Source organism: Euleptes europaea, chromosome 3 (assembly GCF_029931775.1).
Source record: "Euleptes europaea isolate rEulEur1 chromosome 3, rEulEur1.hap1, whole genome shotgun sequence".
Taxonomy (NCBI): Eukaryota; Metazoa; Chordata; class Lepidosauria; order Squamata; family Sphaerodactylidae; genus Euleptes; species Euleptes europaea.
In genome coordinates this window covers 75,666,414-75,681,691 of record NC_079314.1, presented here as the reverse complement: position 1 = coordinate 75,681,691, position 15,278 = coordinate 75,666,414, and the positions used below count along the sequence as shown (strand labels likewise).

At 40.8% G+C, this 15,278-nt stretch overlaps 1 protein-coding gene across 1 annotated transcript in view; it reads right to left on the bottom strand.

The window, feature by feature from the left end:
* NAV3 (neuron navigator 3) overlaps positions 1 to 15,278 on the bottom strand; it is a 406,649-nt gene that overhangs the window by 194,157 nt on the left and 197,214 nt on the right. The window contains exons 4-5 of the mRNA XM_056847749.1: positions 9,643 to 9,715; positions 3,156 to 3,339 (exon numbers count right to left, since the gene is read on the bottom strand). Of these exons, the coding sequence (XP_056703727.1) occupies positions 3,156 to 3,339; positions 9,643 to 9,715 (257 nt within the window). The remainder of the gene's footprint in view (positions 1 to 3,155; positions 3,340 to 9,642; positions 9,716 to 15,278) is intronic.

Below are 15,278 nucleotides of genomic sequence, written 5' to 3'. Positions count from 1 at the left end.
AGCCAGTGTGGGATCAATTTGTCTGTAGTTTTGTTGATGACCCGACCATTTCTTTGACCTGTTTGTGGAACCTTGTTAACTGATCCTTGGACTGGTTTTGGACCCTGCCTTTGGAACATGGGTTTGTCCTTGGAATAAGACCTGGGACTGCCTTCTGACTTTGCATTTGACTTATGTTATTGGACCCTAGACTTTGATGTTGGGCTGTGACCTGAAAACCCCTGCTGTGAGACCCTGTGGTTGCTGGGACTTGCCTCCCATCTTGGGGCCAGGACACTAGGTTTGCTTTGCCCATCTTCCTGGTTTTACTGGTGGTGTGCATTCAGTTATTTATGAAACAAAACAGTCCCTGAAATTCCTAGTTTAATGTTGGATCAAGTATTTTTAATCGGAAACTAAACAGGGAATTTTGGGCACCTACATGCACACAGTCTTTCACTTACTCCATTTGGCCCCAGATTGTCTTTCGACTTGTCCCTACCAACCACATCTTTGCAATCCATTTCTAGCATCTTTGGACAAATCTCAGCTTTGATCAGAACCAATGAAGACTAATTTTGAGGCTATTTTTTATTGTACAATGTCTTGATCTGTTGGCATTCTATCAATGGGCTACATAAAACTGCCTCACCTCACAAATCCTACTGATAATAAATCTAGATTTGCTTATTCTGCTTTAGCACTGACAACAACACATCTACTTAAGGAGGCAAAGGGCCAAACTAGATGTTGTTTTTTAATGAGTTGGGTCTAGATTCCTGGACTGCATGAAGTAGCAAAAACATGGAAACAATCCAGAATGGGAAAATGGCTTGGTGGGGAAAGTAGGAGACCTTTCTTTTCTTGTGTCAGTTTTCTGAATTTAAAAGGGCTCCTTTATTTTTTTAAAAGCCATTCCCTGAAGATACACTCTATAAAAACTCGAATGTCTCATTTGGTTCTAATATAGCCTCTGTTGCCTTCTACTACATCTTCTGGTGACCATGTTCAGTACAGCAAAAACAGATGTGGTTTTGAGTAAGACAGCAATAAGAAAAACAGAAGCAAGCAGTTACTTTAGTTGGAACTATTGGGCTCAGCCATTTTTTTAAAGAACCAAAATAATATTGTCTATCCCTCTCACAGACATACACAGTCAATGAAGTCATAAAGCAAGGGTGGGGAACATCAGGCTCAGGGACTGTATAAGGCCCACAAAATCATTTGGTCTGCCCCTTTGTGCATCCTGGCAGATCTCTAGCTCAAAAGGATCTAAGACTGGCGATCCGCCCCTTCCCCCGGACAGGAATAGCCTCTATTCAAGGCAGATGTGAGTTTGTTTTGTTGAGAAAAGGAACCTTCTTTCCCCCTTGCAGAAGAGTCATTAGATATGGAGCTGCTAGGACCGCCCAAGAAACTGTGTTAACCTTTTTTGACTCGGGCCGTGGAGAAATGTATTCCCTCTGTACTACAAGAGGGCTGGGGGTGGAAGTGGCAACAATGGAGGGGTTAAAGTTGGCTGGGCCAGAATGTGCAGGGGGTGGGAGTTCTTAGCCAGTGTGTCCTCATTTCATCCCGGCAGGCAGAGGTAGCAGGAGCCGGCTGTAGAATCCAACCCCGACCATGCAGAGCAGGAGCAACTCCAGCATACGACTGGACGGCTACGCCCGGCTGGTGCAACAGCCCATCCTGTGCCACCAGATGGGTGAGTGCGCCACCGGTTGGATGCCTGCCTGCTTGCCCGTGCTGGGGAGGTCATCTGGGCAGCTGCCTGCTTGGGGCTTGGTCGGTACCTCCTCTCCCTTCTGGTTCTTTCCCCTCTAAGTCCTGCAAAAGATGCGTAGGGTGGGAAAGTGCTGGATCGGGGCGTTACTGGACCGTGCTCCTTCGCTTACAAGCCCTGAGCAGCTTTTCGCTCACTCCATCTTGTTTGCTGTCCTGCCTGAGTTTCTCAGGCCCAGCTGGGGACGACAGAGGTCAAAAGCAAGTAGCTCTACGTGGCAGACACTCGGAGCTGTCTCCGATCATGCCTCTTGGCTAAATGTTTGACCAAATATAGCAGGCTAATTTTTAAGTTGATAATTTTGTATGGCCTGAGAATGATGTTATAAATATCCAAATGCCCTTGGCAGAAAAAAGGTTCTCCACCCCTGTCATAAAGCGATATACGAGGGGTGTGGTTGGTGCTACTTCCTTCAGTGCAATTCACCATTTCTTTGTGGTGGACAGAAGCAATTATAGAGAAAGAACAAGCCCTATTCCTGTACCCAATACAGACTATCTATTATATTTTATACCAGCTTTCAAAGTAAACGTTTTTTATTCTCTCAATAACCATAACAAGTAGATGAGTCAGAGTAATGAAGAGATAAAATTATTGGCTCAGGGCCACTCAGGGAGCTTCATAATACAAAGTTGAACTTTAGCCTACATTGCCTATGACGGATTAAACTTGAATCCAGTGGCACTTCAAAAACAGAGGCCATTTATGCATGGCTGTTTCCTCGCAGTCACCCCACTGAATACTTCAGGGCTTTGCTGTGATTATGCTTGCATTTTCCAATCATCAGAGGTCGCCTCGCTCTCCCTGTATGTTTCTGCGCATTTTGCCCACGTTTTCTGGATTCATATTTAGCCAGCATCCAGAAAACATGGGGAAAAAGTGTGGAAATGTGCGGGGAGAGCGAGGCAGCCTCTGACAGTCGGCAAATGCATGCATAATCAAAGCAAAGCCCCAAAGTATTCAGTGGGGTGACCGTTAGGAAACAGCCATGCATAAATCGCCTAACACAACATCTGCCAGCATAGTGAGTCAGAGCATACTTTGTCACATGCAAGTTCCCTACCCTCAGCCATAATATTTAGAACCTCCACTGCAAGAATCCTGGTCATTATGTAGCAACTTCCCTCCACAGATGCCTGCATGGCCCAGTGTAAGTAATGCAAGAGTGAAAGAGTATTAAAGACACCCAAAATATCTGTTAATCTGTTTGCATGACTGTAGCCCAAGGCTGCGGTCCTATGCATGTTTATGGGGGAACTCAGTTGGACTGCCTTCCAAGTAAATGTGCCGAGGACTGAACAGTGCATTCTTTTTGCTGTTGTTCTTTGAGAAGACTTTGTAAATCTTTATTACAAAATGAAATCGCTTCACACAAGGAAATAGTCTGACCTACCTGGACTGCATATCTTGCTGGGTTTTGGGCTGGCCAATATCAGCAGGAGGGGGAGAATGAGAGACGTGTTGTTGTAGCTCAACCAGAGACTGGTAGTACTGTTGCTGTTGGTGTTGCTGCTGTTTATAACGAGACAAACTGAAAAACAGCCCTAAAATGGCTTTCAAATTTCCATTCCTTATCTCTGCAAAAAATAATAATATATATATATCAAAATTAGACTTTTGTCTCTTCTTTTTTCATATGAATCTTCCCCCCACCCCATGAACCTGTTTTCTACACCAAATACTTTCCACCATTGGAAATTGCTCATTAGTCACAAACTGAAGGGTATTTTCTAGAAAAAAATCTACGGACATTCCTAGTATAAATACATCATCAGAACAGCCGCTATGGATTCCAGATCACTCAAGGTGAGACCAGTAGTGGCTTTATTATTTCTGAAGTCGGTCCAAATTTAAATTGGTTGTGGGCCAACTACTACTTTCTTGGCTTCTAAAACTCCTCAGAACCAGTGGCAGGAGTTTCAGGTCCAGCACAGAAAAAAATGGAGGTGCCTGTAGATCTTACGTTTTTCACAATGTAGAAGGAAAACAGACTGGGAGACTTCGCTAACCAAATGTAATTCGATTAGTGAGAGGAATACTGAACAGTGGCCTGTTTTTGTGGTCTATCTACTACGATGGTCTGGTTTTTTAATACTGGGTTTTAATCTGTAACTTTTAATGTTTTGGTTTTAATTTGGTTTTTTATTTTCTAAGCCACCTCCAGCAGATTCCTGTAAAGATAGCATAAACATTTCTAAATAAATACATTTTCTAAATACATAATGCACTGTGCATCACTCTTTTGGTGCCATCGAACTTGAATTTCTGCTGAAATCAATGTGGGGGTCTCTGTTGGCCAGCACTGTGGAGTGGGAATATTTTCCCTTCTCCCTCCTACTATTCACAGTGAAAACCAAGGCAAAAAAGGATTATTGGTCTATTGGGAGGAGGGTCTTGCAACACTGGCCAATACATTTTATCACTGACTGATGTTACTCACATCCAGAAACACTGGTAATTTTATACCAGATTTTTTTGTGTGAGCACATTTTTATGGTCTGTGTTAATAGTTAACATCAGGCCACACTAGATATAAGGTTTTCTATTTTCAGATACAAATATCTCATCAGGCATATTTTCGGATGTGTCTTTAATAATCATAGTAGGAGCCCCATGGCGCAGAGTGGTAAGCTGCAGTACTGCAGTCAAAAGCTCTGCTCACGACCTGAGTTCGATCTCGACGGAAGTTGGTTTCAGGTAGCCGGCTCAAGGTCGACTCAGCCTTCCATCCTTCCGAGGTTGGTAAAATGAGTACCCAGCTTGCTGGGGGTAAAGGGAAGATGACTGGGGAAGGCACTGGCAAACCACCCCGTAAACAAAGTCTGCCTAGAAAACACCGGGATGTGACATCACCCCATGGGTCAAGAATGACCTGGTGCTTGCACAGGGGACCTTTACCTTTACCTTTTTAATAATCATGTTTTGTATTTATGACCACTGAGGAAGGCCCAATAGGCTGAAATTTATATGGTCCTGTATTGGTCATTTATAATGAGAGTATCATTAACTTTGTTTGAGATCTTTGTAACAGTTTATACTGATTTTTTTATATGTAGCCTGTATTCCAGGCCCTGTGTTTTTAACAAACTTATTTGTACACTATATAATAAATACCATTATGTTGTTATAGATTTTATAGCTTCCAGCTCAATCTTTGAGGCTCCCTGTGATTTTCTGTTTCAGTGTTTTCCCTTTTTTGTTATTTAATTTTTTTTTTTAAATAAAGCCAGGCATGCTGAAACTTTGACAAGAACATGATCACTGGGTGAACTTATCTTGTTCTCCCTAAATAAGATGGAAGGCAGGATCCTGACTCGATCACTCTGATAGTCAGAGTGAAGTTGTTGAAGTTCCTTTCAAATAGCTTTGCATAGTATGCTTATTCTACAAGGTAATGTCAAGCTTTAGGAGCCCTGTGGCGCAGAGTGTTAAGCTGCAGTATTGCAGTCAAAAGCTCTGCTCACGAACTGAGTTCGATCTTGACGGAAGTCAGTTTCAAGTAGCCGGCTCAAGGTTGACTCAGCCTTCCATCCTTCCGAGGTCGGTAAAATGAGTACCCAGCTTGCTGGGGGTAAAGGGAAGATGACTGGGGAAGGCACTGGCAAACCACCCCGTAAAACAAAGTCTGCCTAATAAACGTCGGGATGTGACGTCACCCCATGGGTCAGGAATGACCCGGTGCTTGCACAGGGGACCTTTACCTTACCTAATGTCAAGCAAAACTTCAACATCCAAAGCTTGACAACTTCTAAACTGCTTGTTGCAGTTAACTCATGCCTGGTGCAAGGACTTTCACATCTATATATTACAAAAAGTACACTGTTTATGGTCCTCAAGATCACAGGCAAGCATCTGAAACATGATCATTGTGTTTGCTTATTTAGGATATTAATTCATTCTCTATAGAAGAAAGCAGGAAAACATTTATCACAACACAGAAATGTATCATTAAACCACTAAAACAAATAACATCCAAAAAGCTTCACAGCAAACGAGCACCATAAAACAATTAATCAAGGGTGGCTAACACAATGTATTTCAGACATGGCACAGGTGACACTGCACAGAGAAATGACCAGGAAAATATAAAGGATTTCACCTAGAATCCAAAACTTTAAAAACTGGCCTTCAAGTGAAGCATTGTGGGCAAGGTGAATATGTCCCTACCCTACCATGGTTGTGTGTACACCATGTGACTGTTTACAGAAACTACTACTGTTGCTGAAAAATGAGTACAGTCATTTCTTAAAGTATAAACAGGTGTATGTATTCTTAAAACAATAAAATTGAGAAAAAAATAAACCCATTCGCCCTAGATTGGTAAGAACGTAAGAAAAGCCATGCTGGATCAGACCAAGCTCCATCAAGTCCAGTAGTCTGTTCACACTGTGGCCAACCAGGTGCCTCTAGGAAGCCCACAAAGAAGACGATTGCAGCAGCACCATCCTGCCTGTGTTCCACAGTACCTAATATAATATAACAGGCATGCTCCTCTGGTACTGGAGATAATAGGTATACATCATGACTAGCATCCATTTTAACTAGTAGCCATGAATAATCCTCTCCTCCATGAACATGTCCACTCCCTTCTTAAAGCCTTCCAAGTTGCAGCCATCACCATATCCTGGGGCAGGGAGTTCCACAATTTACAGTCATTGGGCATATAACATAACTGAACTGTACATCTAACAACTGTTAGAAAAACTGGTGATCATACTTTTCAGGTCTCTGCTGATAGAAAGAGCAGGAGCCTGGCTGTCATTTATCAGTGTACGGACTACTCCTCATCACGCACAGAGGCTGAACACTCAGAGGAGGTGGCATCTGGGCAGCTAACACAACTGCAGAAGGAGACATTTAAGACACTCCAGGAGCTGCCACTGATGTGCAGGAGGAACCCCAAGACTATGGGTCAGACTACTCAACCTAGGAAACTGCCCTGCCTTCTGATTTGGACTTGGACACTGAACTCTCCAGCCCAGAGTCTCCCGCTGAACAAGAAGATTCTCCCCTACTGATCCCTCAAGCTTCTCAAAGCCCCAGACCACCTCATCCTCATCACATTACTTACTGCTGTAACCAGGGATGGCACTTTAACTACTGGCAGCCTGCTCTTGGAGAGGAGAGCCTGTATCTTTACCTTCTTGAAAGAGTATTTAAGGTAGGGTTGCCAACCTCCAGGTAATAGCAGAAGATCTCCTGCTATTACAACTCATCTCCTGTCGATAGAGATCAGTTCACCTGGAGAAAATGGCTGCTTTGGCAATTGGACTCTATGGCATTTAAGTCCTTCCTCTCCCAACCCCCACCCTTCTCAGGCTCTGCCCCAAAATCTCCCGCCAATAGCGAAGAGGGACCTGGCAACCCTAATTTAAGGCCTCATTTCACCTTCAGCCTTTGCTGGAACAAGATCCATGATTGGGGTTACCTACTCTCAGTTGGGAAATTCCTGGACATTTGAGGTTGAAGCATGAAGAGGGCAGGGTTTGGGGAGGAAAGGGACCTCAGTGAGGTATAATGCCGTACAGTCCACCCTCCAAGGAAGCCATTTTTTCCAAAGGAACTGATCTCTGTAGTCTGGAGACTAGTTGTAATTCCACAAGACCTTTAGGACCCGACTGGAGGCTGGCAACCCTATGCATGGCACACTGTTATCTCCAGCTGCAGTAATTTGACTCATGTCCTGACACCTGGACCTCAGCTTCCAGCAAAACACTGGCTTGACTTCACTCAGCCCTTCCTGGCTGACAAAGAGACCACTGGAGCAATCACTGATTTTCTGACAACACTATGTACTAACCAGTCTTTCTGCAAGCATATCTTTAGGTGGATTGGTTCCTACATTGTGGCTAGATTTTATTTATGTATTTTTTAAAACATAGATTGGAAACTCATTTAGATTAAAATAAAATATTCTCATGAAGACTCAAATGGTTTTACGATAACTGTTCATCAAAATTAAAACTTTAAAAATAAGCTTCTGTGATAAAAACAACAACACTACCCCCCCAAACCCAGCAGAAATGAGGACATGACACATTATCACATGTGGTTTTGGAACTTCTGTCTTTTAAGATGAAGAATTAAAGTGGATAAAATCCCAAAACATTATGTCATTGGAAGGAAGGTTATGTCCATTGCTCTGCTTTTAAAGTGGTCCTAGATTTACTGTTAGCATCATTAATTTATTCAGTAACCCCAGTGGATTGGCTCACCTTCTAAGAACATTTATTATTGCTCTACTCTTTCAGGATACACTGTATGATTTATCAAGTGAGAGCAGCATTGAGGAATGTCCTGAACAAAATGCCTAAATTCATAACTACAGTCAGCGGTTACATAGCTAAGCAGGAGACAGCGTGATACTCTGAAACCATCGCTAGCACAAAGAGTAAGAAATCCTGCAGATTTCCAACTCTGAATTCTTTCTTCAAATATTGCATGTTCACATTCAAAGTCAATACAGACACGGGCAATGCATGTGTCTAGTTGCCATGCACACACTGTGAAGAATTGTTTTAATCTCTGTTTTATTTTCAAACGGAGTTAAAACATACAAACATTAAGGGGTCAAAGTGCACAACATTCATTTTAAAAACCTAAATGGCTATAATATTATTTTAATAATAATGTTTTTGAGGAACAGAATCACATTTATACTGCACATCTACAGCTGAGGAAGGCAAGAGAAAAAACACAGTTTTAAACTTGGGTCTTAAAACACCGCTTTGCACCATTTCTAAATGTTTGCACTCCATATTGCTACCAGCCTAAGCCACACATGGGTTCAGTTCACAAGATTACAGCACCTGAAAAGGGGATATATATTTTTAATGGTGAAAATAAATGTAGAAGTCCCCACCCTCCACTATTCTAAAAAGTGTAAGATCCCTTCTGGGATCATCAATGAAATCTACTTTGACTGAGCTAGACGGGATGCAACTATTATACTTACAAATACGCTCCACTGAAGTTAACAGTACCTGACCGTGTCCTTTTCTATATCTTTCAGCCATTTGAACTTTTGAACTCTGCTCATTTGTAACTCAAGGAACTTATTATTTGAAATTATTTGAAAATCTACTAGTTTGTAATTGAATAGAAATGCCATTTATTTGTGACAGCTGCATCTAACATTTCCTTTAACAAGAAACTGTAATTCCACATGGCACTGTACTAGCTGTCTCAATTCAGAAATGATTTCTGACTGACATGTATACTAAGTGCAAAGTTGTTATCAAGGTTAAAATATTAAGGATTCTCAAATCCCGTCAAAGTCAAATATACCGCACTTACCACATCATCACATTCTTATGAGCTGTAATTATTATGTAGACACAGTAAATCTATCACTATCACATTTGAGAAATAATTTCAAGTCTAAATACATATAATTTGCACTAACTACATCAGACAATGGATGACCAACTTCCCAAGTTGACCAAGAGTGTGAAGCATAAGCCTGCAAGCTCTCATATGACTTAATGCATATTTTTCTTATTAAGATTTGCTGTTGACCAACAAGACATAGATTGTACCCCATTTTCATGATAATAACTATTACAGTGGCAGTCATATTCACTTTTTCACTCTGCATGTGGAATGCATACACTATCGGCTCTTTGTACCTATATATTGTTAGGAAAGAGGAAATGATGGTGTATATAAATACACAATATTAATTTCCTATGGTTCCTATAGGAAATATTCAATTTCTTTTATACTAAGAAACTCAGGCTAATTTTTTTTTAAAAAAAATAATGAATAACAGCTATCTTTTTTCAACATAGTATGTTATTTTCCCACTGTAAATAAATATTTAAGAAGTTATTTTTCAAAAAGGTATTTCATTATCCATGTTGACAATGTGTTTTTCTTACCTTCAGCAGAAAGACCTTGGACATTTACTCCTCTGGCTGCCAGAAAACTAAGACAGACATCAACATTCTCAATCTGCAAAATGAACAAGAAATAGCAAAGCAGTTAAGGGCTATTTTGCAAAATGAAGTGTGAAGGCAGCAAACAGGGAAAAAAGAGAAATGAATACTTTACATTCATCACATACTCCAGTTCTTTACTAAAATTGAACAAGAATGATTATGTCTAATTGGGGTACTGCTATAAAAGCTTTCATTGTCAACTTTGGTGCTTAAAAACAATTCATAAAGGGTTGATCCAGAATGGCACGCCGACAAATCAGCAACCCACCTACTTAACATAGAACGGGATTCTGCACACTCAAAGAAGCAACAATGAAAGCTCCCAAACAGAAATGAACACTGTGTCATGTGTCCAAACATGTGGGTGATGGCTCACTGCAAGTCTACCAACACAAACACTTGACAGGCGTGCCAAACAGATTTGCCTGGACAAGGCGTGATGTCATAAATACAGCTATCTTAAAATGAACGCTTAATCTACTCCTGTGAGTGTCTAAAGTTTAGGGGAAAGACTAATGGGGATGTGCATTCCAGTGTGTGTGTGTGTGTGTGTGTGTGTGTGTGTGTGTGTGTGTGTGTGTGTGTTTGTAGTGCCATCAAGTAGCATCTGACTTATGGAGACCCCAGGAAAGGGTTTTCAAGGCAAGTGAGAAGCAGAAGGGGTTTGCCATTTCCTTCCTCTGCACAGACTTCCTTTGTGGTTTCCCATCCAAGTACCGACCCTGCTTAGATTCCGAGATCTGACAAGATTGGGCTATGTCATGCTGCCTTCCCTCTCATGCATTCCAATATTAACTATTTTTTTAAAAAATGAGCCTGAACCCAGATTTGTTTGCACACTTAAGAGGGGTCGTGGCTCAGTGGTAGAGTATCTGCTTGGCATGCAGAAGGTCCCAGGTTCAATCCCCGGCATCTCCAGTTAAAGGGACTAGGCAAGTAGGTGATGAAAGACCTCTGCCTGAGACCCTGGAGAGCCACTGCCAGTCTGAGTAGACAATATGGACTTTGATGGACTAATGGTCTGAATCAGTATAAGGCAGGTTCATGTGTTCAAACATGAATTAACGGGGGAGGGGGGAATTTCTCCATTTCTGAACTTTTTAAAAATCTCTACATAGGGATGGTTTCTTCAGTGGCAATCCAACTACCATATTCTTCAAGGCCATGGCAAGCACCCTCTCCCTTAAGAAAACATTCAGTACTTCTGCCTGTCCCTTCTGACAGCATTAATGTTAGATAGTTGCATGTATATTTATATTGGAGTCCCCTGTGACTATGAAAAGCACTGAGATCATTTAATCAAACCTTGAAAGTAAGCCTGGTAATTGAGAGAACATCACATTAATTCATTTCTTCTATGCTGAAGTGTCAAGTATAAAAGTCAATGGTATAAGTGAATGTCGTCAACAGCAAATGGTGCCAACAGCTGTTCTTAGTAAGCAAACTTGATACAAATGGAAAGCACTTTTATGAGGAGAAGAGCTGGATAAAAGTGAATAAAAATATCTCAACTGACAGCATGCTATATGGAGGAGAATGCTTGTCATTTCAAAGCATGCATCTCTTGAAAATACTTGGGAGGGGATGCCTTTTACATGAGTGTGACATGAAATTGTAAAAAGAACCAACACAGAACCTGCCTAGCACACATATATGTACAACCAAGGGAAGGCCCACCTCACAGTTGTAAAAAACATTAACAAAAATGAGGTAACCACATAAGCAAATTTATTGAAAGAAGGGATGAATACAGTAACATTAAAGCCATTTTTAAAATATTTGTGAACTTTAACAATGATGGCCCTGTTGTAAATGGATAGGGGAAATTTTCTTCAATGGATAGGGGAAATTTTAAATGGATAGGGGAAATTTTACTTCCTTACATGGAAACAAAGAGTTAAAAACTATTCTGCTGGCCACTGAGGGCAGGAATTACTCATATTTCATTTCAGAGTTTTTTTTGTCATGTAAGTGATCCTAACATTATCCCTGAACTCTGTATAAATAGTTTTTTGAAATGTAATTAATAAGTTAGGTTGGTAGCCTGCCATATCTCTAAAGACCTAATGATGTACCAGCATTGATTCATAAACATAACAAGCCCCTGAGTTAGGATACTATTATTCATAGGAACTGAGCAATGAAATGGCCTTTCCGTCTGAGAAATAGGCCAAATAATTTGGGGGATTTTCTGTTTAGAGGGGGGAAAAGCACCCTAAGAAGCTCAAGATATAGGCACGATATAGAGAAAGTGGAAAGACGGAATGTTTCTCCTTCTCTCATAATTATAGACCTTGGGGTCACTCAGTGAACTGGATGGGCAGTAGATTCCAGACAGACAAAAGAAAGTATTTCTCCACACAACATACATATTTAAGTTTCGTCACTCACTGACTAGGGTTGCCAAGCCCAGCCTAGCAACCAGCAGGAGATCAGGTTTACCTGGAAGTAATGTCATGCCATTCACCAATGGCCATTTTTTATTTTTCTTCCACTGCTACTCTGAATGGCGGCAAGAAATGCCAGCTGGGAGTGGCAATCCCTTGCTCTCACAAAGGGGCTGACAACTCTCTAACACCGTCACAGGAAATAATAATGCCCACTAGGTTAGGCAGCTTTAAAAAGGGCTTAGAACAATTCCTGGGGAAATGGCTAAAGTGGAAACTCTAGGTTAAGAGCTAGTATACCTGGGAATGCCAGTTATTAAAGAGCAACAGAGGAAGGCCTGGGCCCTGATGCCTTGACTGTATGCTTTCCAGAGACATGTTATAAGCCATTGCGAAAAACAGCATGCCTCAAAAGCTCTTTGGGATAATAACCCTTGCACCATCACTGGAAAACCAGAAGCAGCCCCCCCCCCCACACGCACACACACCTCTTCTGAGAGGCTGTTCCACAGACATGGGGCAGCCACTGAAAAAGCCTGAAAATGGACCATTGCAAAATGTGTCTTTGACAGAGATATTGATAACAGACCTAACAAAGATGCCACACAAGAAAAAGCACATTATTTCAGATTTTACATGGTTGTTGTACTAGATTTGAGTCCAACGTTTTCAAGGGCAACAAGGGACAAAGGAGATAAGAAACTATGCTTTAAAAAAGATGGTGGAATATGTGCCAGTGTGCCACCTTTCCCAAAAGCTTTTTCCATAAGCTACACTGAGCTGCGAAAAACACCAAAACCAAGATATTATCAAAGAAGAATGCACAAATATTATTCCTGTAGCCAAAAACAAACAAACACACACCAAAAAGCCTAGATAGATGACGAAACTCTTAAAATTGCTAAAGATAGACAAGAAGCAAAAATAAAAGCTGACAGAATCAGAAGTCCAAATGTAGTGTACCAGCGACTGACATGTAGAGACAATAATAATAACCAGTGTAAAGAAACAGAAGAGAACAACAAAAATGGAATAACAAGAAATCTGTTCCACAAGATTCAAGAAATCAAAGGGAAATTTAAAACATAGTCAGTCATGCTAAAAGATCAACTGAACAGGACAAAATAAAAGGTAGGAACAATACACAGAAGATCTAAACAGAAGAGGTGACAGATTCCTTCCAAGAAGCATCTTTTGAAGAAGAACCTAGTTTTAGAAAGAGAAGTGAAAGCTGCACTGAGACAAGTTGGGAGAAACAAATCACCAGGAGTTGATGGGATACCAATAGAGCTATTCCAAGCCATCAAATTTTAACAAGAATATACCAACAAATATGAAAAAGTAAACTGCTTGTTTGAAAAATTCATTAAAACAAAGTAATTAAGAGAACCCTTGGTATTTATGTGTGTAGTGGGGAAGAAAGCTTTCTGAAGGATCTGATGATGGCTGCTTTGATTCTGGCATTATTTTTGTACATATATTAATTATTTTTTTAATTGCAAAACAAGAGTATTTTAGTTTCCTCTTCTTAACCGCTATATGTGGTTCCTTCCTTTCTTTTTCAAGCTCTCTCTCTCTCATACACACACAGATACACTTCTGTGTATATATTAACAGCTGAATTTATACAGAGAACATCCGACACTGGATACCGTAGTTACATAACATTCTGTGAGGGTTTCTCCCATATCAAGGGGCTCCTATGTTAAGGCCTATCATCAATATACATAGTCAACATAAGTCGGAAGCAATTTGACATGCACCCTCACACACACTGACCTGCTGAGTACAGTGTAATAAATGGTGGCAATTGTTGAGCAATTTAACACATGTGGAATGTAAGGAAACTTGACCTGGATAGACCCAGGCTAGCCTGATCTCGTCAAATCTCAGAAGTTAAGCAGGGTTGGCCCTGGTTAGTATTAGGATGGGCAACCTCCAAGGAATACCAGGGTCATGATGTGGAGGCAGGCAATGGCAAACCACCTCCGAACATCACTTGCCTTGAAAACCTTATGGAGCTGTCATAAATCAGCTGTGACTTGATGGCAAAAAAAAGAAAGAATCTAAGGAAGATGCCAACCCTATTTAACTCCTAGCTAATGCAACCAAGCCTATTAATAAATTCTAATTCAGCAATATCTTATTGAGTCTCCCTTTAACATTCCTTTGTTGGAAAAGGTTGACTTTCAGATCAGCAAAAGAGCTTCCTTGGAGACTAAAAGGTTGTGCCACATGTTCTGAAAATGTTGCCATTTTTGATGTCAAGCTTGTATACTTTCCTTTTCATGGACTTGTTATTCCTCTGTAGAAAACAGAAGGGCACTGTAGATTTCAGTATAGTTATGGCCAGAAATGAATCTGAACCTTTTTCTGGCTAGACAGTCTATGTTTTTTATCTTTCATTTCACATCTACTTATGGATACAAAAAGACTTTACTGGCAGCACAGAATTCACGCAGCCACAAACAAGGCAAGACAAAGCAGGTTAATTCTTGTTTTCTGAATAATCCACTTAATATGCAATAGAGAATAAGCAATTTCTGGAATAGCTTAATATCGCTTTCAAGTGTTCTTTGCAGCCAAGACAGACCTGCATTTCAGAGCACTTGGGGGAAACACCCCCTCCACAACCTTCCTGACTTTAAATAAAGAAAGTGGCAGGAGAACAAAAAAATAAAAGCATAGAATATAATGTGTACATTTTGTGATGAAGTTTGCATGCAGTTCAGTGTTTACTTTCTAAAAAAGAGGATCAGGGATTTAATCTGTCTGGTAAATATGTCATCACTGTCTAAACCCTTCTTCTGAAGTCTATGACTCTTGCAGTCGGGGGGAGGTTGCAGTAGCTCAGTGGTGATTGTGAATGTAGATTCTCAGGAGGACGTTTCTTATTTAACTGTTATTGCTGTTTAAGGATTCTGTGCTATGGTTGTACTGACCGAACACTGTGCCTCACTTTTTCTCAGCTGTAAAATGGGACCAAACAGTGAAATCAAATAAGACAGATGTCTTCTGAACATGTGTGTGTGTGTCCTACAAATTTAACATATACTTGTATGTGTAAAGAGTAGTCAAGTTGTAGCTGAATTATGGCTACCCCATAGGGTTTTCAAGGCAAGTGACGAACAGAGGTGGATTGCCAGTGCCTGCCTCTGTGTAGCAAGCCTGGACTTCCTTGGTGGCTCC